Raw genomic sequence first — 23,959 nt, 5'->3', positions numbered from 1 at the left:
ATGGATGGATAGTACTGTATTCCTGTATGGTTTTAGTTATGCGAGTTTCTGTGCAATTCTAGTTCTTTTAGGGTCTAAAATCTTGGCAAGACAAGTCACGGCCTCCTCCTTCTGACATGTGTACTTGTGTCCTGCTGCATTTTCCAAATCAGTTTTGATTCTCGCGTCGGAGAGTTCAGTTTTACAGGAGAAGGCCAACTGTGCCAGCTGTCAGGAGACACCTGAATTCTATCATCTTTCTGTCTGCTCGCAGGCTCCATCTTGAAGTGCAGTTCGCGTCCAGTTTCTCTAATGGACTGTTGTGCTTCCTAGCTCCCCTCAGCTTTTATTTTTTGTATTTGTGTTTGTCTCCGTCCTTGAGATTTCATCCCTTAAACCTGCTGGCGTGCAGCCTATCTGCTTGATTTCAGCTATCTTTGTTTCTTTAGTTCCATTTTTTAACTTCCTGATCCAGATATGAAACTCTGGTACAGCCGCTTTTATGACCGTCCCAGTAAACAATAATGTAACGGCCTGCCAACTGACCAAATCCCCTGGCTGTTTTCAAATGCAGATGGCCAACAGCACTTGTTGAACTGTGGAGCTGGGAGACGACACTCTTACATGAAGGATCTGGACCAGCGTAGATGTGGAGACTCTGTCATTATATTGGGAGCACTCGTTGCTTTGGCTCCAGAGTGCAGTAGGCTGCTCTTCTTACAGGCCGCAGCCTCTACCTGGAAACAAAAAGTAGAATGAATTACTTTATTGAAAGGAAACAAAACATGTCATTCAAGTAACAAACTGAGTGGATGGCCAAGCAAAGCCTACAAACGATAATTTCTGGGGCTTGAACTCTTACAGGGGCCCGCTGAGATCACTAAACACGATAGTGCTAGAGACTTGTGGATTCATCTGAACAGTAAGCTCGACTGGGTGAACGAAACATAACCAACCGTATAAAAACGGTGAGAGCAGGGGCCGCAGGTCTCCTGATGTGTGCGACGAGCAGCTTGGGGATGTTCTGCCAGTCCATAGGGGTAGAAAGACCTTCTAGTTTGCTCAGGGGATGGCAGATGTCTGAATTAACTGATTGTCACAGGACAACAACAACATTTATTTATATTGCACATTCTCATACAAAAAGTAGCTCAAAGTGCTTTACATAATGAAGAATAGAAAAATAAAAGACAAAAGAAATTAAAATAAGACAACATTAGTTAACATAGAAAATGAGTAAGGTCCGATTAAGTAAGTAATAAGTAATAAGTAAGGATGGACCCTGAAAAAGTAACAGAAAAGGGGACGATTACAAAATGAATAATTCAAAACTCCTGATGATGTGTATTCCTGGTGTGCTAAGCATCACAGCTCAGTCACTTTCTGCCCACCCCATCACACAGCTTTGTCCCATTATGCCCCCGTCACCTTAATCTCTTATTAAAGACATGATATTTCTTTTGGGACACGATAACCTTTATTAAATGTATGCCGGCTATATTTTACACAGTAAATAGTTCTGCGTCTTGCACTGATGCTAAAGGTTACACCGTGTTTTTATTGTTTTGCCTGTGACTTTTTGCTCCGTAGTTTTGCTGGAGCTTGTTACTGTCCCCTTGAGGACATTAGTCTCTGTATTGTACTGAAGTATCTTGTATGTAACTGCCAGCTCTCTCTCTATTGTAATATTGCACTTGCATTGTAAGTGTTTCCTAGGCCTAACGCCGTCGGCAAGTCTACTTTGTCCTAGAAGAAGGTTTGGTATTTTACTTTCAAATTCGACAGTTTCTCACATAATGTCCACTACCAGTCTCTGGCCTAACAGCTAACTCCCCCTCATCATATCTAGCATCGTTCAGGATTGTGTAGGACTGTAAGTCTGCCATCTGAAGTGAGAAACTGAATTCATAAAAATATTATGAAGTCTTTCAAAAATGATCTTACAGTAAAAGTATGACTTTAAATGTTAACATGGCTAAGTAAGAGATGCTGGACTTGAAGATCCTGGGTCTCTAAGCAGACACGTCTGATGTCAGTTCCAAAGCTAACCATCGTGGACACCAGGAGGCGCCAGAGAGCCGCAAAGCACAGACACAGTAAAGTGGCACACGCTATTAGGATCAAATAAAGGCTTTTTTATTCTCTCCAGTAATCAGCCACAAATATACAGTACAATACAATCAAACAGCTCTCACAATTCTTCCTCCTTCTCTCCTCCTGGTTGAATGTTGCCCAATGTCTCCCGACTCCGATTCGTCCATGTGTGGCAGTGGGCTTCCTTTTATGCTGGACCTGGGAATGTTTCCAGGACCATACCACATCTTCTGGCAAGCACTTCCAGGCCATAATGAAAGTAGGGAGGTCCTCCCCTGACAGCACCCTCTGATGAAATGTCGGGACCCCAACAAGGCTGCACTTCTGGACTCCGTACCCCAAGCACCCCTGCGGGTGTTCTGACTGGGCTCTTATGTGAGGACTGCTGCCACCTAAAGCATGGAAGATGGAACCACTCCTAAGTTTGCACATGTCAAGTGCCTTCTGTTGGTCCATCCATTATTTTATACCAGCTGGGCACAGAGTTTTCTTTTCATCCAGCTAACCAATTCATCTGTCATTCCTCTTGGCCTCCCGTTCAAGTAATAAACCCTGATTCTCCCTGGCTGGGATACCTGTTCTTATCCCAAAGCATCAAATTATTACACAGTCTACTTGGGACACCTTCTCATAACAAGGATTACAAAGAGTTGAAGACACTTTAGATAGATAGATAGATAGATAGATAGATAGATAGATAGATAGATAGATAGATAGATAGATAGATAGATAGATATGAAAGGCACTATATAATAGACAGATAGATAGATAGATAGATAGATAGATAGATAGATAGATAGATAGATAGATAGATAGATACTTTATTAATCCCAAGGGGAAATTCACAATATACTTTATAGTCTGATGTCTCTGACAGGAACAGATTGCAAACACTCACCTCTCCTGCAGCATCTCTTACATTCTCGTAAACCTCTGTTGGGTTTGCTTCTACAAGAAACTGGAACAAGTGAGGAACCTTGAAATGCACGGATTCTGTCCAGCATGGCTCGGGTCCAGCAGACACCTCCAGGTAGGACCCAGTGACCTTCTTAATCATGGTGTCAGCTCCAGACATTAAACAAGCCATTGTGATGAGATACCAGAAAAATACAATTCAGTTCTGGTCTTTTAGAAAGGAAATGATTAATAAAAAAAATCATTAAGCAATTACTCCAAATATCTGAGTTAACAGTCTCTATGGCTGTGCACGGAAAATACACACTACAAACAACTCATGTTGCTTGCTTAAGAATAAAGATAATAAAACCAATGTTTAAATTGGATTAATATGACATATCTGAACCCTCCTAGCTTTTGTTTAAACCGATGGCTTGACTGAGGTTGAATAAAAACATGAATTAGGCCTGTAGCTTCAAATCTGCAAACTTTATTTTATATAGCACCTTTCAAAAACTGAGCACTATCCCAAAGCTCCTTGGTACTTTTTATGCATAATTAAAATTGAAGCACATTGAGTTTAAATGATTTGCTCAGGGTCACACGGTGAATTTGAAGTAAGGTGTGAACTTACTCGGCTGCACACTCTGTAATAAGACGTTTTCTTTTTAAAAAATTTGCTAGAAAACTGTTTTGGGCAAACCCTCTATCTGTAGAGCACTTATATGACTGAATTACTGATATTACTGAAGCCCCTTTAGTCTTACTGTTCATTCAAATCTTGTAATGTTGCTGTGGTGGCCATTGATGCCACTCACATGATGTACTAATAATTATGGCTTTCACATTCTGCTTACATGTTCAATGTCTTGGGGTAGAAGTAAGTGTTCCTGCCATATTAGTCAAGTCAGGGTAGGCTCTTCTACCTTAGGATGCTGCATTTCTTTAATGTGGGCAGTGGCGTCCTTCACATCTTCTACAACTCTGTGATGGTCAGTGTGATTTTCTACATTGCAGTGTGCTGGGCTGGTGATATCACTTCAAGAAAGGCCCAGCAGATCAAGAAACCAATTAAAAGGGCAGGCACAGTTATGGGATGCACTCTGGACCCCCAGGAGGTCGTAGCAAAAGAGAGGATTAAACCAAAACTGACGGCCATTATGAACAATGCTGCACATCCTCTCTCTGACACACTAACACTGAGGACTTTCAGCCAACAAATTATTCTCAAAAAACCAACACTCGGCCCATCTGACAGACTGAGGAGACCCCACACTATGTGACTCTTCAATTCCACCCGGGGGGTAAACATTAATATTATACAAAATTATTGTCTGTCTAATATACCTTCATTGTTATCACTCTTTAATTTAATATTGTTCTTTATCATTATGCTGCTGCTGGAGTATGTGAATTTCCCCTTGGGATTAATAAAGCATCTATCTATCTATCTATCTATCTATCTATCTATCTATCTATCTATCTATCTATCTATCTATCTATCTATCTATCTATCTATCTATCTATCTATCTATCTATCTATCTATCTATCTATCTATCTATCTATCTATCTATCTATCTATCTATCTATCTATCTATCTATCTCTCTAAATGAGAGTAGAGATGGTGGGTGCTTGTGTGGTACCAGGAGGGTGGGAAGATGGGCAGAGAGAGATTGTAAATTGGACCCAATGTGCCTGTAGTGTTTTCTGCTTGTTTCCTTCATACTTTGCTTTTACCTCTACAGTCACTACTTCTCTATGGTTTGATAAAACATTTTAGCATTTCTTTTAGTTAGAAGACTAGCTAGGATGTGCTGTCCTCTGAGGTGGACATATTCAGAGTGTATTGCAAACATCTTCTTTCTTCGCGCTACACGCTCTATTATCTTTGCTTATATTGCATATTGTGACACACGTGCACATGGGAAGCAGCCAATGGGCTTGACTAAATGTGTTTATAGGCCGGACCGAGGGTTGGCGGTTCACACTAACACCTTTTCTCCTTCCTCTACGGATCCTCAACAGGAAAGTCGACCTGACCTCCCCTCCAGCTGCTCCACTGACCTCACTTCTGGTTCCACAGCAGATCTCCTGTCCAACCCCATCACTGACCTCACTGTCAGGTGCCACACTAAAGACGCGCCTCTAGCTGCCTGCCCTTTTTAAAGCAGCCACCCGACGGTATCACCCTCAGTTCATGTGTGGACGCCGTCTTGAATGACAACTTGTGTGTTTTGCTGTTGCAATTGCTCTTTGCTCCAAATATGAATGTGATCCAATGTGGAATACTGTAGATCTAACTACAGGAAATAGTGTGCATTATGGGAAACATTTCTACCAGTAATTAGGCATTTGGAGTCAAAAAAATAAATCCAGTTTGCATTAAACAACCAGTTAATCAGATGAGTCCTAGCACCTGATTCAGCCTCTGAGCCTCTTTATCTCTCTCACGATCGGATCGGAGAGCAGTTGACCACATAAAACAAGAGGTGTGGATTCACCTGTGAGCCGGTAAATCAAACCATAAACAGAGCTGGTGATCAATCAGCGATCAAACCCCCAGGAGCAATGCACACAGGTGGGCCTCCTCTCCACAATGCAGACACTGGAGGAGGCGCATGGACTTTAAGACCACCTTACAGTAAACATGAATCAAACATTCCCAAGTGAACATTAGTAACAAATCTTCATAGGACTAAAGACAGTAGACGTGATCTGAGGTAATCTAAATAGAGGAGATGTTCAGTCTGTTAGAGAGTGAATACACAGCATTATATCATGAACTGTATGGGCAGTCAGGTGAGTACTAAGGAATCTTAGTTAATATATTATAATCTTTTACAGTTTATTACATATACTGTACATATACACTCTACATACATACCCTGCATACACACACACATATATATATATATAGGGGGATTCAAAACGAAAGAGCAGATTTCAAAAATTCATTTCAAACAAACTGTATGAGACAAACACATTCTGCACATCACTGGATAGTAGAAAGTTCAAAGTTTAAAAGCCCACCTTGAAGTACCAGTGAATGCCACGAGCGTTGTTTCTCATTTATAGTACAGTAGCATTTCCACTTGGAGGTCTGGTGTTACCTGAATGACGATGAATCAGAAGAGGTGGACAACAAGATCTTGCTCATCGTCTATGGCCTCCCAGGTCTCCAGTCCTTACCCCCTGCGATTTTTATCTATGGGTATACATTAAAGAAAGAGTGTTTGTTCCACCTATGCCTGCTTATCTTCAACATTTGTGACATCAAACTGAGGAAGCTGTGAATTCAGTAAGTAGGGACCAGTTGACTTATGTGTGGCAAGAAATGGTCTACCGTTTTGATGTTTGTCGTGCTGCACATGGTGCTCATGCTGAGTGCATGCAACCTCAAGGACCATAGGACCAAACATTGAACTGTCCTCTATCCAGTGATGTGGAGAATGTGGACGAAAACTCAGACCCGACAGCAGGTGCGGTTATAAAGCAGCTTTATTTTCAGAGTCACGGTGAGAAGAGTTTTAGAAAAACAGACAATCAATATACATGACAGCGTCCGGGCTCTTCTGAACCCCGTCTGTTGGGTGGGGTCCAGTTTTATACCCCTAGAATGCGTGATTTAATATCATTATAAAATGTAACAGTCAACTCATTTATTATACACAAACCTTGAGCCCCTTTAACGTCCCTTGTAAAACTTGATTTCTTGGCTCCTTTTGTTATGGCGTTCAGATGTAAGCTAAGGGACAACGTGATAAGGCAGACTCATGTGTGGAATACTCAGACCTTGAGTCTTTGCACAAACAATTTTCTGTTTGCTAAAACAAAGCATGCTATTACATGGTTTAGTAAAGCCTACTTCTCAGACATGAATTAGTACAAGGGAACGAAGAGAACATTCAGTTTCCACAAGAATGTGTTTGTTTGAAATACATTTTTGAAATCCGCTCTTTCATTTTGAATAGCCCTATATATATATATATATATATAAAGTCATAACAGAATGAATTAGTAGACAGAAAGAGTAGGGCTAAATGTAGTAACTCATGGCTTAAGTAAATGTAATTTAAAGCTGAAAGCACAAGAGGTCTCTGCCTTGTCTTAGAGCAGCTACCAATGCAAGGTTAGACTGAGGTAAATGAGTAATGACCACCCCTCCAGAAAGTGGGGATAAACTGAAGGGAAAGCCCATACCCCCCTGCTACAAAGCTGCACTAAGGTCAGTAGCACCATCTGCTCTTAACATAGCGGTGTTCAGACTAGTGGGAGAATCGACACGAGTCACAAGTTATTGGTGGCGTTAGTTGACTGGAGGAGGTGATAAAGTTCTGCATATTAAGGGTCTGATGACGTGATGTATAAGATGAGGTGATGTCATTTTAAAAAAATGGTAAAAGCAGATTAATTGTTTCATTGATTGTTCACTCCATGAACTGAGCCATTTCTGCATAACTCTGGGCAAATAAAGAAACGTTCTGCATTCTTGTCTGGGCTCCATGACTGCCTTCTTTGAAGATGGAGGAAAGTTTTTTCCACAACAGTGCCCAGGAGCACCAGGACCTGCGGGGCATTGGCACAAACAAACGTAAGACCCAACGCTGGGCTCATGTTTTACACGCTTCACAAGTAGCTCAATGGCTGTCCCTGCTCATTTGCATTTGCCAGGAAGTTCACAAAAAATTAAAATTCAACCAAAACCTTCCTAATGATTAAATAAATAAAATAAAACACGTGTTAAGTTCCCATGTGGGTGGTTGGCTTGCTAACCCACTTACTGTACAACAAATAAAGAAAATGAAACGGACAGGCGTCACCTTAGTGTAGGTGGGAAAAAGCAGCAAGATTACGATTTGCAAATCATTAAAATTATGTCTCACTCCATTTGGCCTTCCTTTGGGGTTTAAGAAAATGTTAACAAGTCACGGGTGTTTGAGTTATTTGTATAAACTACTGTATAGTTTATTGCATTTGAGTCATCGCTGTGTGAGTGGCGCCGCATCAGAGGGGTACGGCAGAGTCTTAATCTGGCCCTGGTGCCATTAAGTCACTCTTGTGATGCATTGAGAAAAAAACAAACTGTGAAGGGCTAACGATGATTCAGTCAGGTAATTAAACACTAAAAGCATTTGGAAAGCTAGAGAGCCGATGTAGATTTCTTGAAGGCGATGTTTGTATTGTGGTGGTTCTGGGAATTTAGTCGCAAGCACTGACAGTAAGTGGTGTATTCTTCTCAGTAACCATTAAGACTAATTTACATGCTGTTGGATGCTCTTATCAATTCAGTGAGCCCCTGAAAATGACATTTCTGCCTCACAGCAGGTTGCTGTTGTTGGGAGGAAATTGTGGAGTGCTGAAGGATTAGGAAACGTCCATCAGAGAACCATTTTAACTCTTTCAGGGCTGATGTCGACTTTTGTCAAAAGGAGGAGCTTACGATGGTAATCTGTGAGAAAACCAACTGTTATGTTTTAGTTGGACTCTTTTTGCCTGAAGGAACGTTAGATTCATTGGTTTGACCGAGATTTCCTTCACTTGCGTGAGTAGCAAGGCACAAACAATGGCAAAAATGGGACTAACATCTGGCAAGAGATCAAAGCGAATGTGTAAAGCAAAATACTCCGCAGATGACATTTTGCCTGTTATCTCTGAACTGGACTATGACTTGTTGGACTGTGATTTTGATACAAGTGATCAAAAACAAATGTGAGTTTCCAGCTTCAGCTGATTGGTCCCCAGCTAATCGTGGTACTGACAATGTTCACCAGGTAGAACTGCCACTTAACAACGATAAGAGGTAGAAACCACATTGCAATGCACTGCGACCGTGATCGCTGCTGCTGCCCCAGCCACATGAAGACAGCCTGGCTGCAAACCTACTGCACATTCTTGGCAAACTGGCAGCCACAGTACGCAGCAACAGACATTTTATGTTGATTTTTGCGTGAAACCATTGCTTTTCAGAAACTTGTTTTTTGGAAAAAATATTCAGCCCTCAAAGAGTTAATCACACGGATTTACAGAAAGTACCATCTCTGACACAGGTCCCAGTCTGTTTCCTGTTTACTTAACCTCTGGTCTCCGAATGGAACCCGATATTTAGATGGATTGGATAAATCAGTAATTAGAAAAGGACATTTTGGTTCTTTTCATTTGTAGCGGTGCCACATAGTTAGTGTTTAAATGTCAGTTCTGTGTGTGTCTCGTTTCATTGTCCCATTGACTGTGTGTATGTGTATCAGTTAATGTTGTCCCGTAAAGGAGGACGGATGATGGGAGGAGTTCACAACCGCTAATCTGGAAAGCACCTGTGTATCAATTAATCAATTACTGCCGTCACGGACTATTTAAGTGGAAGGAAGGAGGAGAGGGGGACTAGCACGAGGAACTAGCATGAGAGAGAGAGAGAGAGAGAGAGAGAGAGAGAGAGAGAGAGAGAGAGAGAGAGAGAGAGAGAGAGAGAGAGAGAGAGAGAGAGAGAGAGAGAACCAATATCGCATTCACGACTACAACTAACTTGCCGATTCAGTTTCATTGCGCTTTGATCCAGTTTGTTTTTCATTCATCCGGACTGCCTTTCAACTTGTTTGCCGCTGAAGACCCCGGGGTCGAATCATCATTCGCCACACGCCGAGGAATCACGGTGAGGTTGTTCCAAACGCCGGGAAATACAAACACTTCAATTGCCGCTAATCAGTACCCGTATTCAGGACATTTATTTACGTATCGGACTCAAGTTCACAATCATTCTGTTTGCTAGTCATTTGTTGTTTGTGTGGTGTGTTATATGTTACGTGGACAAGGGAGGGGATTTGTATGTATATTTTTAGTATTGCTTTGGGATTGTTGGGGTGGAGGAATATTTGGGTGTGCATTTGTCTTGTGGCGTGTCTTGTCTCATTTAATACATTTATTACTGTTTAATTTTACATTCTGCCTATTGTGTCTTTGCATTACAAACCGTCGATTGGGGGGAAAGTTTATTTGTGTAGGAGTACGGCTTGACAGGAAAGGCTTCTCAGTAAATTATCCAGGCCACAGGTCTTGGAGGTGTAGCTGCCGGCTGGGAATAAGGGGTCGGCCGTTACACATTCTAATTGGAAAAGTATTGTCCCATTTGCAGCCTTTGTAATGACTATGCTTGAGTCCTTTCATGTGCCAGTATGGTTTTTAGACTTCATGGTAAAGTTGGCCTCCTCCGCGCTTCCAAACATTTACAGTCATCTGAAGAATTTGAAAACAATTTGGAGTGAACCTGTGGATTGACAAAGCCTCTGTTTTAAAAGTTCACTGACGGGAAATAAAGAATTTGATCAGCATGTCATGGATGGGGAGAACTATCTTGTTGGGTGAGACTTTCAGCTTAAAGGTCTGTCCAGGTTCATCAGTCCTTATGCCTTAATTAAGAAAATCAGGCCAACGAAGCATAAACCTGCCCTTCCAGGCTTTTACAAAATTCATTCTGCATTCCACTTTTCTCACGTCAAACTCTTATATACAAATCCATTCTCTCGTCTAGTCAGTCCTTCTCAAGTCCAGTGATGGGGCTAAAGAAACGTTGCGTTCCAGATGATTTAGTTTGCATATCCAGTATCTGATGCACTTGAAGAGGGACGGTCTGGGGTTCCTGTAAAAGATGTTCCTGCTCCCCGTCTGCTTATGCTATGAGAAATATTCTGGCTGATGACTCTCTCTATGCGTTTCTCGATCTATAATTTTCTCTCACGCCCTGGCCAGTGTTTACTTTGTTCCTGCACACCTGGTTACAACTTGTTATCACAACTGTGATCCATCTTCTGATCCCGTGGTACTTTCAACTGCTGTGCTCCTGTGGTCCGAGTGCAGTCCCAAGGTGCCTAGCGCAAGCCTTCTTTCACATGCTTACTGAACTGCAACACAGTCCCTAACAACAGGCCAACCTAATGTCACCCATCAGTGCAGCTGGCATAACAACCTCTCCGCGGACAATGAGTGGCTCTGGAGTTGAAACCAGACCCTTGGAGTTGTGAGGCAGAAGGGCCAACGGCTTCACCATCATTAGAACGAGAACTTTAGAGAAGGCACAACAAAGCTCATCGCTCTTATTCACCTAATTTTCCCAAGATAACATCAAGTTTTGAATCATGAATAATTATGAAGACGTTTCATTTTCAGACAGTCTTGGTTGTCTATTATGTTTTTGAAACATGCTTAGTAATTGCAACAACAACATGATCATTTGGCTGGAGTCAACTTCGATTTAATGTTATCTACAATATGACTATTCTATAAGCAATTGCTCTTTTTGAAGAAAGAAATATTATAATGTACTGTGTAATGATTCTTGTAGTTTTTTAAATATCTTTTTGTACTCTTCTTGTCTTTTTAGCACTTGATATCTTTTAGAGCTGGCCATGCTAGAAGCGGTGATGACTTATCTGTAAGAAATAAAACTCTTCAAAATTAAAATACATGGTGAGATGTTGCAGAACACATCATTAAACACAGCACAGGAATATCTCAATTAATGGATGCCAGTAACACAGCTTACAATGCTGTCACACGCATGCGCATGGCAGACAGTCTATGGGCTTACCGTATGTATTAAAATTGATCATAAAATCAGACCTCGACTTGTACGCCCACTCAAAACTGCAACACTTCATTTTTTTTTACATCTTCTTGCCTCCTCCAGTCTCGCACCAGTTCCTCAGACAGACTGAATTTTGTTGCAGCAGCGCAGTTACCAATTTCTTTCGCCACTTCAACGACTTTTCATTTAAAACTAGCTTCATATTTTCTTCTTATCGAATTCTCCATCGTAGATAAGGGATGCTCTTACGATAAAGGCGTATGAGGGTATGAGATACACAAAACACAAATCAGTGCAAACGTCACTTCAGAATAGTTTGGGTATAACTGTGTGGTCACGTAGGCACAACAGAGAGAGAGAGAGAGAGGTTAGGAGGACTCGCTGATACAGCGCACTGCTACACCCACATACAAATAAAAGGCTGTGTGCTCCATGGTTAGATGGGCGTCAGTATATCATAATCTCTTGTACCAATAGCGTGAGTTTTTCACATTCGACTTATACAACCGACACTATAAAATACCAGAAATTATACAGTAAAATCAAGTCCTTTACTTTTATAGAGGAGAACATATCCGTGAGTATATACGGTAACTAAGGGTAAAACGTCAGGTCAGGGATTGATGAAGTGTACTAACATGTCTTCTTCCTCCTCTGCAGAAACACAGAAGAGAAGACTGACTGCATTCTAACCAATTTCCACTTCCCTCTCCAGACCACGCCCTCCTGCTGACCTCACTTCTGGTGGTGCCCTGATGGACCTTCCTCTCCCTCTCCACTGCCTATAAAAGCAGTCACTTGCCTTCCACAGTCAGTTCCATTCTGGACTCAGTCTTTTGAAATTACTCTATGGAGCTCATAACTTCTTACCAGGTATGGGGTGGATCTCCGATTCCTTTTTTCTTTTCTTATCAAAAACCTATATTTTACATCAAGACTAAAGAGTTTGCTGGCCACATTACTGACATTGTTGTACACGTAGCAGGTCTGCTCGCAAAATTCTTGATATCATCAGTAGTTTCCTGTTATCTCTTAGATCAGCGGTTCCCAACCTGTGGCACGGACCGGTTCGGGGTATGCGAAAATAATATCGGTAATGGTGGAAAACCCCAAAAAAAAGGAGTTCAAATAAAAACACAAAAACAAAACGATGGAGTTTTTGTTCACAAAGAGAGACTTTATGTGAAAGTTGTCACCACTAATCATATCGTGAGATTGTGTATGTGTCTTCCCCTTCTTCGTGATTGAAAGCGGTCCATCATTTTAGTGTCCGATTGTGCGTCAAGTGAGTAACGTGTATTAATAGGTCTAGATCGTTCCTTTTTTATGAGTGCTTAATTTGAAGTGTTTAGCTATTATTTATTGTTATGAGTGATTTTCTATTGATATTGTTTTTTGCCCCAAAATGGATAGATAAATGGCTGAAAACTGGAACTCTTAAGAGAGCTGCAGTTAGAATTGAAATTCAACCTGCTGATTCGGCAGCTGCAAGTACTTTGGAGCAGTCTGATGATTCACAAGCGCAAGGGGACCAGGGTGCAGCGACTGATAGGCCTGTTCTTGCAAGAGATAAAGTTAACACTATTACAAAAACTCAAAACATCAGTGCTCAACTAAAGAAGAGAAAATATTCTGTTGAATACTTCATTCACGGAAGAGCTTGTCGAAAGAGCACTCTCGTCTTATGCATATATTAAGAATAAATATCGTAATAAGCGTGACACAGCTTCCGATTTGAGGTTATATCTGTCTTCATTCCAACCTGATTTTAACAAACTCGGATCCATGAATCAAACTCAAGAATTGCATTCAAATTATTAAGAGCCACATTGGAAGACTTGAATATCAAGATGAATAATTGTTATGTACTTTCATCATAAGTTATTGTGGGTAAAAATTATTTTAATGCTGTTTTTCTTTGTTTTGATTTTATGTTAGGCTGTTATTATAAAAAATTGAAATAAACTGTAAAATGTAAAATAAAAAATAAAAGCCTATAAATGTCATTAGGTTAATTTGAGTCATTTGATTATTAAGAAAATAAAAAAAAAAACTTTTTTGAGGGATGGGTGGGGGTAATGAAGAGAGGGGGTCCTCATAAATGAAAAGCCTAATCAAGGGGTACGGGAGAGAGAAAAGGTTGGGAACCGCTGACTTAGATCAATCCTCGGTGTCCTTTGAACCTCTGATCTGCCAATGAAGCACTGATAAGAAACATCTCAACCAGTGGCCATACATGTCAAAGTCACTGTGGCATTGAACTCAATAAGATGAATTATGCCGGAGTGGATTTCAGGTAAAGGAACTGGACCTATAAAGGAGTGAGAGGAGAAATTATGAGAAAAATAACAGATTCTCAAGAACATAAGCCATTTTAATTGAGTAGAATTATCACAAGCTGGAAAAGCATCTACTGACATTGCTGGCCTTCTCAGGGTGCTCAGTGTCCTGAAGGAGATTGTGCCAGTATTTCTAGAAAGTTCTTCATCAGAAGTCAGCCTAGTCCAGGACGTCATCTGGACACAAGTAAACTCCAGAATGAAACTGAAGCAACATTAGCCTTGTCTTCTTGGTGGCTTCAGCACTGGATTTGAGGGTTCAGGTGGGAGAACTCTAAAACACGGGCCTTAAGAAAGTTAAACTTCTAATTACATTTCATAGGCAGATTTAAACTTAAGGGCTGGTTGTTCTTTTAACATAACAAGATGTAACACTGTTTGAAGACAACGAGGTCTAACCAGTTGTTACTGCCTGAGTTTGGCCTGAAACTAACTGACTGAGGAAGCAGTCATTCACCATATGGATTACCTTCTGCATTTCTGAGAGGCTTTGCAGTCAACGTTTAGGAAGATGAAACAACTCATCATCACTACCTGCTCTTGTTTGCATACAGAAGTTGTGTTATATCCCAGGATTTGGATAAATCAGAAGTGGACTTGAATCACTAATCAGACTGCAGTGATTGCTTCTTCTGTGTTGATCTGCCACACTGCATCTTCTTCTACGACATCCATCTTTGCTGAGGATTTTATAACCTTTGATATACTGTAATTCTCTCCATCATTTTCATTTTCTATATTTAGAATCTCATAATTAACTAGTAACACTGTTGCTTTTAACCCATGCACTAGTGTTGTTTACATTAAGACGCTGAACTTTTCATGTTTTTGGTGGCATTTTTATGCATTATATTTGGTCTTTTTAGTATGTCAACTGTCCACCTTCCTTCCATGGAGTGTAGCTTTCAGAAGAAAATAACAAAGCATTGACATTCTGGTTTCTAGAATTGGCTTTGCAGGTATGCACTTGTGCTTCCAGTGCCATTTGTTCCAGCATGACCGACATTTTTGATTTGTATGCTGTACAATATAAGGGGCAGTTCCTCAACCTTTTTCTGCCTTCTTTGTGATTTATTACACCAGCACTACAATTTTTTCAATTAAAAATTGTAAATATGTATCCAGGCTTCTCACAATTTATACAATACCCCTCTATACATGTTTGTTCACTCAAAAAATGATTTGTTAAATTAATTTAATTCAGTTCTGTACTGTGGCTCCACACAATTGCAGTGGTACCTCGGTATACGTCCTTAATCCAATCCAGATCCTTGGACTTAAACCAAACAGGACGTATACCAAACAAATTTTTCCCAAAAGAAATAACGGGAAAATGATTAAACCATTCCCATGAAAAAAATCCTATTGTTATTGGCATATTATACATTGATGGGGTTTTATAAAATAATTTAAACACTGCTTAATACTAAAATACATAAATACAAAAGCAATTAGATGAAATAAATGAAAATGTAACCTCACTTTACTTTTTAATAACGCCTTCATTTTTTACAATCGTAGATACCGTCGTTCTCGGCATACGGTATGCAGCAGCCAAGTCCCGGATACGCATGCCACCTTCATACTTTTCAACAATCAATTCAAATTTACGTGAAAAAACACAAAATCACGTGAAAATTCACAGAGAGTTATAGTGCATACTGACGCTCGTAGGCAGTCATGGCTTTGTCTCCAGAGAGGTAAACAAGGGTAGCGTGCTGTGTTCTAACATGAGAGTCGTATTCCAAAGCAGACGTACGTATACTGAGGTGCCACTGTAGTTTGATTGGTTCTAAAATGAAAGATTCTTTTTAAGTTGACTAGGGGGCTTCACCCCCTGCTCGCTTCGCTCACCAACCCTCGCGTTTGGTTTTCCGGATACACACTTGTAAGATTTTTTTTTCTTTGAATTGTTGCTATTATATTAGTTTCACTTTTATTTCAGAACTTCTGTAAAAACAATATTTAGAATCTTTCGTGTCCCAATATGCTGAATATTTTAAATGAGGTCTGTGAGACTTGTGTTTAATGACTTTGTAACACTATTTAGGATAGATAGCACAGACAAAATGATCCACATCATCAGCAGTTAATAATTTTTTTTGCTAAGTAACCAATAAATGCATGCGAGTTAAACCCCATTTTTGAAATTCTCGAACTTAAATTAATTTCCTTTTGTTTGCGTCAATGCGATCTGTGCTATCTTTTTTTTGATACTGTAGCAACTGACGTAATAAAGTGTCACAAAACTTCTACTTTAACAATCGACGACTGCGTACCCCAAACACAACTTTCTAGCACCCTCTCCAACCCCTCCTCCCACGGGTCTCGCCTCCCCCTTACCGCATCAATCAGCACCCAGCTATCAGTCTTCAGTTCTGCACTCTGCCCTCCCTCGATCGGACTTAACAGTCAATTAAAACAAAAAAGGCTTCAGCTTGGCTGGGACGCTACAATACTTTCGACTGTTACTGCTTTCATATTCTGTACCTTTCTCTGCATATGTATTGCGCCTTGGGTCTCTTTTCTCTTTCTTCTTTGCTGAGAGCACAGGATCTGTGTGTGCCACGTGACTTTACATGACTGAATGTTTTGCCAGCTGTCCGTGGTCTTATTTGATAAGAAGGGCGTGTCTTGCAAGAATCTTATGTTCCACGTCCCTGCGAGACTGCCCTGGCACAATCTCTTGGCACCAAGTGTCATGTTTACGGTCCCCACGAGACGCTCCGTTGTCAGTCTTTTTTGTCTCACGGCTCTTTTAAATGTCTTTCGGGAACTTCCAAGAAGATCACGTCTCGTCCCCTTGCTTTTTCATTCCAGGATTTTTTTTTTATATATAAAGAGATGTGTTCAGACAACATGACATGGTTAAGGTAAATGAAATGAACGTCTTGGTGTAGAATTAAAGTAGCTGATCCCTTTCATTAAACTTAAATTCCTTTATTAAACATATTTTTTAGTTAAGGATACATGTTTTTCTTACTGTATATCAACCCAACTAAACCTTATGTCGTTATATATGAATGATAATGGCAGATAGTGGTGAGATTTAACGAATGCATAGAACACAAACGTTTGGTTAAGTGGGTGGTGGTTCATTTGTAGAAGGTAATCGAGTTACACTTTGGCTGAATGCATTTTTTCATGTACTATTAAAATTACTTATATTACAGTTTTGGGAATAAAAAAGTATGCTTTTCTGATGAAGGATGGGCAATGTGTATCAAAAAAAAGGAAATACAGTGGTGTGAAAAACTATTTGCCCCCTTCCTGATTTCTTATTCTTTTGCCTGTTTGTCACACAAAATGTTTCTGATCATCAAACACATTTAACCATTAGTTGAATATAACACAAGTAAACACAAAATGCCGTTTTTAAATGATGGTTTTTATTATTTAGGGAGAAAAAAATCCAAACCTACATGGCCCTGTGTGAAAAGTAATTGCCCCTTGTTAAAAATCACCTAACTGTGGTGTATCACACCTGAGTTCAATTTGCGTAGCCACCCCCAGGCCTGATTACTGCCACACCTGTTTCAATCAAGAAATCACTTAAATAGGAGCTGCCTGACACAGAAGTAGACCAAAAGCACCTCAAAAGCTAGACATCATGCCAAGATCCAAAGAAATTCAGGAACAAATGAGAACAGAAGTAATTGAGATCTATCAGTCTGGTAAAGGTTATAAAGCCATTTCTAAAGCTTTGGGACTCCAGCGAACCACAGTGAGAGCCATTATCCACAAATGGCAAAAACATGGAACAGTGGTGAACCTTCCCAGGAGTGGCCGGCCGACCAAAATTACCCCAAGAGCTTAGAGACGACTCATCCAAGAGGTCACAAAAGACCCCAGGACAACGTCTAAAGAACTGCAGGCCTCACTTGCCTCAATTAAGGTCAGTGTTCACAACTCCACCATAAGAAAGAGACTGGGCAAAAACGGCCTGCATGGCAGATTTCCAAGACGCAAACCACTGTTAAGCAAAAGAACATTAGGGCTCGTCTCAATTTTGCTAAGAAACATCTCAATGATTGCCAAGACTTTTGGGAAAATACCTTGTGGACTGATGAGACAAAAGTTGAACTTTTGGAAGGCAAATGTCCCGTTACATCTGGCGTAAAAGGAACAGCATTTCAGAAAAAGAACATCATACCAACAGTAAAATATGGTGGTGGTAGTGTAATGGTGTGGGGTTGTTTTGCTGCTTCAGGACCTGGAAGGCTTGCTGTGATAGATGGAACCATGAATTCTACTGTCTACCAAAAAATCCTGAAGGAGAATGTCCGGCCATCTGTTCAGCAACTCAAGCTGAAGCGATCTTGGGTGCTGCAACAGGACAATGACCCAAAACACACCAGCAAATCCACCTCTGAATGGCTGAAGAAAAACAAAATGAAGACTTTGGAGTGGCCTAGTCAAAGTCCTGACCTGAATCCAATTGAGGTGCTATGGCATGACCTTAAAAAGGCGGTTCATGCTAGAAAACCCTCAAATAAAGCTGAATTACAACAATTCTGCAAAGATGAGTGGGCCAAAATTCCTCCAGAGCGCTGTAAAAGACTCATTGCAAGTTATCGCAAACGCTTGATTGCAGTTATTGCTGCTAAGCGTGGCCCAACCAGTTATTAGGTTCAGGGGGCAATTACTTTTTCACACAGGGCCATGTAGGTTTGGATTTTTTTCTCCCTAAATAATAAAAACCATCATTTAAAAACTGCATTTTGTGTTTACTTGTGTTATATTTGACTAATGGTTAAATGTGTTTGATGATCAGAAACATTTTGTGTGACAAACATGCAAAAGAATAAGAAATCAGGAAGGGGGCAAATAGTTTTTCACACCACTGTATATACAATGTGACTGAGACTCAGTACTCTAGCAAAACCAGCTTTATATACTCACCTCGAAACAGGAACAGCAGGGTCATTTATGGTAGTGGGATCTGCCATTCAACTATACAGGCAGGGTCGGGGAGGTCAATGGCCCAGTTCTAATGTTCCCTGCATCACCTGTCGGGTGACTGGCGCTTTGCGTGTGGCAGCGGTCAGGTTATAGTTGTTTCTGTGGCGCTGCGATGCCTCAGCGACGGACAAACAACCCTCAACAGACACGGCAGTCGCACTTCTGCATGTCATCCTGTTAAATATTTATACAGGAGAACAAGCATCCCAGGCATTACCCAGACAGGAGGCCAGAGCAATAATGCAAGCGGATTGGCTGGAGGGGCAAGGAAATAAATTTGTACCCAGTTGGAATGGTTTAATGGATAGATGGAGAAAAGTAGAGGATCAGGAGTGGTTCCATCCCCTTTAGTCTAAGTGGCAGTGGTCCTCATATGTCAATCCAATCAGGACACCATCAGGAGTGCTTGGGACTTGGGAGTCCAGAAGTGCAGCCCTGTCAGGGTCCCTGCGATCGACAGAGGGCACTGCTGAGGGAGGATAAAATGAAGAGACTCAGTGCCAAAAGTTAAGGCTTTAATTCAAGAACTGGAAGCAACAACAGGAAAAAGAATTACGGTAGTCCTGCAAACTCTCTCGTTTTCGTAACACTCTCTTTATGCCTCTTCACTATCCCCACCTAGTGGCCAAAGTAAAGAACATTACAGACCAACTTTTCCTATGGCCCAGAGGTGCTCCTGCGAGGGCACAGTGTGACGCCAGAGCATTCCCAGGTCCAACTTCCTCACACTGGGAAGCAGCAGGCAACACTGAACGGGAGGAAGTAAAGAAGAAGAATGGTTTATTATTGTTTCATTTGTTTTGTAATTGTGGCTGACTGCTGAAGAGGATTGTGAAGAGGTGCTTGGAAGAATGAATATCTTTTATTTTATTCTAAACCATGTCTTCTATTACTGTGTCTTGGGTTTGGGGTTTAATGCCAGCCAATTGTAGTCACATACAGCACATATCATATGCTGGCTTCCGCAACCTCTCAAAAACCCATGGCATTCTGGAAAAAAACTATTTTTATTTTCAAATATACAAAGGTGTGCGGATCCTTTGGGGCACGATGTCAACAAAAGAGGCGACTCATTATGCAAAATATCATACTTTATGCAAATCTGGGATAGTCATGTACATAAAACTTAATTATTGTAAGATAATTTATCTGTGCAGTGAGGAAATGGGAATACAGTACCTCATTGTGAGGATTAGAACAGTTTTAATTTTGAATATGTATGATGAACATAAAATAAGTGGATAAAAGAAAACACTCTGATTGCTTTGTTTCAACACAAATCAGTTGTGTTAGGGTGACTGTGGTAGAGCGGGTGCGCGGCGGAGAAGAAAAGGCCAGTTTTAAATAAATAATCGGCGCCCTCGCGGTTTAAACAGGGGCCATGGTGGTGCAGTTATTGGGCGCTACATGAGGCGGGCGTTTCCTCGCTTATGTACACAGGTGAGGAGTTGTCTGCATCCGTAATTGAACTGCTCATCGCCACATCTGAGCCACGTCCCCATTACATATAGCAGGAGTGCGAGTGCGGAAGGAGGAGAAAAAAAGGACTGGCGTGAACGGAGGTTAGGAGGAGGATGACAGGCGAGATGAAGAGAGTGAGCGATCGAGAGCAGACTCGCTGGTGTTTTCAAGGAGAGCCCCCTGGAAAGGGTGTTTGGCCGACAGTCGGTGGGTGGGGCTGAAGGAAGCGGTCACTCCAGCTGAGTGACCCACAAGGTGGTTGGCTTGCCGCATAAGGCCATGGTGCCCAGTGGGAGTAGGAAGGCTGAGTGTGGGAGAGTGAACCCCGGCGTGAGCGCCCTGGCCGTTTAGGGAACCAAAGTCTTGGTCTGACAGAGTCAGGGACTGAAAGGCCACCGGACTAGAAGAAGGTCAGCTGCAGGGAGGGCCACTCCTCTGGTGCATAGCCTGGATGGGAGAAGCAGGGACGCTGCCAGTAGAAGAAGGCACTGAGGTTTGTTTTAAAGGACTGTTTCCAGCCCTAGTATTTTAGACTCGTTTATATGGATTTATTCAATGGATTCTAACCTTCACTTTTCACTGGTTTTAACGGAATATTTATTTATTGGTTGATATTTTGATTGCATTGCACTTTAGACACTGTTTTTGCTTTTGATTGTTTTTAATAAAAGCACATCTGCATTTTGCACCATCCCCTTATGTCGTTGTGTCCTCGTGTCCAGCTCATCCGGTTACATTATCGACTGTGTCGGGTTCAAGAGCTCCCAAACCCGCATCGTCACAGTGACATCTAACAAATCTAACTCAATGTCAGTCAGTCATTTTCCAACCCGCTATATCCTAACACAGGGTCACTGGGGTCTGCTGGAGCCAATCCCAGCCAACACAGGGCACAAGGCAGGAGACAAACCCCGGGTAGGGTGCCAGCCCTAAGGGATGCTAGCACATTTAATTATTTTAAATTGAAGTAACTTAGACTAAATACTTACCTTGAACCTCCCCAATAGTTCATTTCTTGAGTGTATGTGTGAGCCGTTTTGATTTTTAGTGAGAAGATGCAGTACATTTAGCAGATAATTCTTTAGCTGAATAAGCTTACAGTTCAAATGCAGGCTATCCTTCCCATTAAAGGGTAACACAGTTGGTATTATTTGAGCGATGTTGAGGAGGGTGAGTGGGTGGTGCCCATGCCTGGAGGAAAGTCACTGACATGAGGAGAACGTGCAAAATTCATGTGGACAGTGACCAGGCGCCGGATTTGCACCGTCAGCCTCAGCTGCCAAGTGACTACAACACGGGTGTCCAACTCCAGTCCTGGAGGGCCGCAGTGGCTGCAGGTTTTCATTCTAACCATCTTCTTAATTAGTGACCAGATTTGTCTGCTAATTAACTTCTTTTGCTTTAGTCTTCATTAACTTGATTCAGACCCCTTAGTTGTCTCTTTTTCCTTAATTAGCAGCCAAACAATAATGAGACACGAAACAAACCGCCACATGAGCAGCTCACCTGTGCCCATCACACAATATCTGAAAATAAAGAAAGGTGAAGGTCTCGGTAAGGTTGATCTCTCAGGTCACCAAAGGATTTTGATGGTGTTCTTTGAAAAAACAGAAAATCAACAGTTTGGGAAATGTCTGATGGCAGAATGAGAATTAAGTAACAAGTTTAATTAACAGCAAGAATCAGCTTCTCATTAAGAGACTGGTTGCAGTTTGAAGCCCCAATTTAGCTGGTCATCTGTTAGCTCGTTTCACGTCTCATTTCTGTTTCGCTGTCATTTAATGAAGAAACGAATCAATTCAGAGAACTGAATCCTTAAAAACAGGGCTATTAAAATGAAGAGAAAAGGAGTTAATTAGCACTGAAAACTGCTCACTGATTAGGGAAAGGGTTAGAATGAAAACCTGCAGCCACTGCGGCCCACCAGGCCTGGAGTTTGCCATTCCTGGACTAGAACCTCTCTGGTGTTATCATACTTTTTTTTACATCGATCAATGGATTATAAAAGACTAACAACAAAAAACACAATAAGTGTATTTCTTTATTTCAGCATGCCCTTTGTACAGGCGATTCCCAGTTTGGTCCTGTGTGTGAGGCAGCCGCCGTCCAAGTACACAATGAAATGAGAATTTCAGCTCACTTCAGTGTCCTGCTGCTTGGAACTGCTAAAATGCCAACGGCAAAAATGTCAGTCAGTATCCAACTGCAGCAAGGACAGTTTGTAGCTTGAGCTCTGTTGCACTTAAGAGGGACGGGGGCCTGAGCTTGAACCATTGTTTGGCGTTCTCAGGGAAACACAGAAACAAAACCAGTATGTCATGTCAAAGCTCAGGAGTCACCTAAACGTGAAGAGGCGCTACACAGGAGCAGCAAGTCGTGTGTGAGTGTGACGAGGAGATGCATAGCAGCACAAGCCATAGAAACAGCGACTGAGACTACGGATGACACAGAGAGGGGGGACAGAACAGCCAACGTCAATGCGTAGAATTCTACTTGATTGTCATCAGAGTAAAGCGAGCCTGGGCAAATATTATCTGTCTTCATTAGAGGGACGAAAAGATATTTGAAAATATTATTGCAACTTGTTTTCACAGTATTATACATTTTTAGCTGTTAAGAAAAACTTGAAAGCAAGAGTAAAAATAGATAAGAAATGTAAACAATACAATTAAATTAAAAAAAGACATCAGTAGGTTTAGTTTTTCTCCACTTTTATCTGCCTATGCAGCTACCAACAAACATTACCTGTTGTTCAGTACCCAGAGAGAGGGCCAGCTGAGTAACTGTAGGAGGATCGGTTTGTGATTTGTCAACAACTTTATTCTGGTCAGATATGAAAAACATAGAGAAGATTTTTTTTTTTTCAAAAAGGATTTTTCACTTCTGTGCAATAAGACGACAGGTAAGTCGTCAAAAATGATCTATGAGACATTTTAAGAAAAAGTTTAATCGGTCAGTACAGTTCATCCTCAGGCTTTTGAATGATTCAGTACAATAAGTGCAGTGAAAGTCAGCAGGCAGCTCGTCATAACTGACATCAGACCACATGTGCACCTGGAATTTGGATGTCATTTTTGCGTTTCTGGTCCTGTCCCCTAGACTCAGTCACACCCGATATGCCGTCACTTATGGACAGATTGCAATTCTGCAAATAGTCACCTGCACCTGCCTTGTGTCCCAGAGATCAGCGTGTGGACGTTTTGAAAGCTTTTGTTACACCACATACGTTCAGAAGTGCTATTACTTTACCGTTTGAGAAAATCATCACCGTTGTATGCTTTATTGTGACTAGCACTATAACCTATAATGCGGTGACTAGTTATTGCCGAAGAACTGCTATTACAACATGACATATCACTCTCTTCTCTACATGCTTTACGACTTGAGTGCCCCTGTTTAAGTCGCCCTTCTGTTGCAAAACTCTATCACTCTCGGCTGTTCTTGAGCTGAAGGATGAAAGTGTGCATGCCATTAGCGGTGGACAAAGTCTCTCAGGGATAATGGCTGGGTCACTCAGTCTGACAGCAGGAATATTTCTTTGGAAACCAAAGAACACATTGTTTTCAGATACATCTTGGTTAATGTAACTCAAAGGGTCCAGGACGACCATAGCTGCACTATTTTATAGGCTCCCCTGCAGCTGGCTCTAA

General features: G+C 41.3%; 1 protein-coding gene across 1 annotated transcript in view; it reads right to left on the bottom strand.

Moving 5' to 3' along the window:
- Positions 1-13,766: 13,766 nt before the first annotated feature.
- The window catches only part of strc1 (stereocilin 1), a 30,931-nt gene continuing 20,738 nt past the window's right edge, over positions 13,767-23,959 (bottom strand). The window contains exon 21 of the mRNA XM_039771349.1: positions 13,767-13,858. Coding sequence (XP_039627283.1) covers positions 13,767-13,858 — 92 coding nt within the window. The remainder of the gene's footprint in view (positions 13,859-23,959) is intronic.

This window comes from Polypterus senegalus, chromosome 12, assembly GCF_016835505.1.
Source record: "Polypterus senegalus isolate Bchr_013 chromosome 12, ASM1683550v1, whole genome shotgun sequence".
Lineage (NCBI taxonomy): Eukaryota > Metazoa > Chordata > Cladistia > Polypteriformes > Polypteridae > Polypterus > Polypterus senegalus.
The sequence above is the reverse complement of the archived record's forward strand: the minus strand, read 5'-3'. Positions and strand labels throughout refer to the sequence as shown.